This window comes from Austrofundulus limnaeus, unplaced genomic scaffold (assembly GCF_001266775.1).
Source record: "Austrofundulus limnaeus strain Quisiro unplaced genomic scaffold, Austrofundulus_limnaeus-1.0 Scaffold688, whole genome shotgun sequence".
Lineage (NCBI taxonomy): Eukaryota > Metazoa > Chordata > Actinopteri > Cyprinodontiformes > Rivulidae > Austrofundulus > Austrofundulus limnaeus.
The window spans coordinates 140,838-142,764 of NW_013953090.1; the positions used below are offsets into that span (position 1 = coordinate 140,838).

The 1,927-nt window shown below is 36.9% G+C and overlaps 1 protein-coding gene across 1 annotated transcript in view; it reads left to right on the forward strand.

Moving 5' to 3' along the window:
- Window positions 1–1,927, forward strand: part of oma1 (OMA1 zinc metallopeptidase) — a gene marked incomplete at its 3' end in the record, with an annotated part of 17,740 nt that overhangs the window by 14,726 nt on the left and 1,087 nt on the right. The window contains 1 exon segment of the mRNA XM_014027832.1: window positions 33–140. Coding sequence (XP_013883286.1) covers window positions 33–140 — 108 coding nt within the window.

The following is a 1,927-nucleotide window of genomic DNA, read 5'->3' on the forward strand; positions in this document are numbered from 1 at the left end:
TGACTCAGATATTTACTGTTTTATTTGTGTAGAACGGGGAAGTGTTCATGTTTACAGGGATGTTGAAATCTGTGGCAGATGTTGACCAGCTCATGATTGTCCTTGGACATGAAATGGCCCACGCTATACTGCAACACTCTGTAAGTACAAGTCTGTCGTCAGCTTGTGTTTAATCCTAGTCAGACTGAATATTATTTATTGTAGGACTTGGYCCAAGATGTGGACTCCATTATCTGCACTTCATGTTCTGTTTTAAACTGTGTGACTTTATGTTTCTTCCACCTCAGCAACAAATRAAGCTAACTGTTAGTGTTCCTGCACACAACCGTGCTTTTATTTTGACAGTGACTAAATCATAGAGAAGTTGTGACTTTGGGCCACTGCTTCAGAACCAGGGGTTTGATCCTCCGCTGAAGTGTCTTTGGGCAAGGCATCGAACCCCACACTGTCATCACTTGGTAGTGTGTGAGAATAAAAAGAGCTGTAAATGGATTGTAAAGTATAGAAAAGAAAGATGCTCAACACTTTGCAGAACATAGAGGTTAAATCCATGTGGTGTATTTACCGTCTGTCTTCACTGGGTTGTTCCAAACTCTAACTTCCCTTTGGGATCAATAAAGTACTATATGTATGAATTTGAATTTATTGTGTGAATGCTTATCAAATATTCACACTGAGATGATTTATTTCTTCTGTACTTTTGGTTCTTCATCAACTTCTTTGTCCATTTTTTTCTCCTTATCAATAAATCTGTCTTCAAACTGCTTAAAGCCTTTAAACATGTTCATAATTCTGTTCTGACCTTTTATTTTGGTTCTGTGTTTGTATTACTTCTTTGTGCTGATTTCAGCTTTCTTTGGCTTCTGTTGATTTTAGCTGTATTCTGGGTTTTTAACTTTCATTTTGACCTTTTCTTCTGTTCTTTGGACAATAATTTTGGACATGCTCACAATTCTCAGCTTATGCCACTGGTAAGTGAGGGAAGTTAAACTGTGCTACAGATAATTTATGCATCAGTTCACATTAGTATGTTACAGGTGAGTTGTTCCTATGTCTGAACCCAGCAGAGCTGTAGTTTTTCATGCTGTGTGTCTGCTTCTGACATGCTCCACAGAGGTTCTGCAGAACTTCCACTGATGTCGCACACACATGCTGCACAAACCCAAACATGTTATAATAAGYTTGTACATGTTRTGTTTAGGATAGAGATAATTCACTCATAGTTTAATATCTGTTYAAGTCTGTAGCAACACGCTATGATCACGTCCTAAAAAGCAGCTAACTCCTTTTCTTCAGGGTGTGCCAGCACGTTGGACAACATTAGTTGTCTAAAATATCATCGTGTGACCGGGCTTTAATTTAAGCTTTGTAGTATTATTTTAACTGCTTTCTGTTAATTGCATCTCTTTTTATGTTTTTAGCTAATTCAGCTAAATTGCTGTTTTCAAATCCTTCAGCATCCACACTGCGTTTTGACTGGGAACGCTCTGGTTCAGGCCTCTGCAACCTTTACCATCAAAAGAGTCGTTTGTGCTCCTTGTCTCACGAATAAAATGTTTCACTTTATTCATTTCATTTGTAACACAAATAATCAAAGTACAGAAAAACATGCAGTCACAATAAAATCAAATAAAATGAAAGGCAGCAGAAGAAGAATAAATCTTATAATATCTGCCCCTTTTTTATACACTCAGTATGTTCAAAAGAAAAGTAAATTATAACATAAATCAAAACAACTGAAAACACTCAAAAAAAACTAAAAACAAGGTTTAAAACACCAACTCAAACAACAATTTGCATGAAAATGTGTCGGGAGTCACAAAACAAGCTAACTCTGGGATTATCAACTGGTGGTCCATGGGCCTTTTTCGAGGTCTTTTCGGGAACCTTTACGGTCAGTGGAGGTGACATTATAAAACAAAAAAAT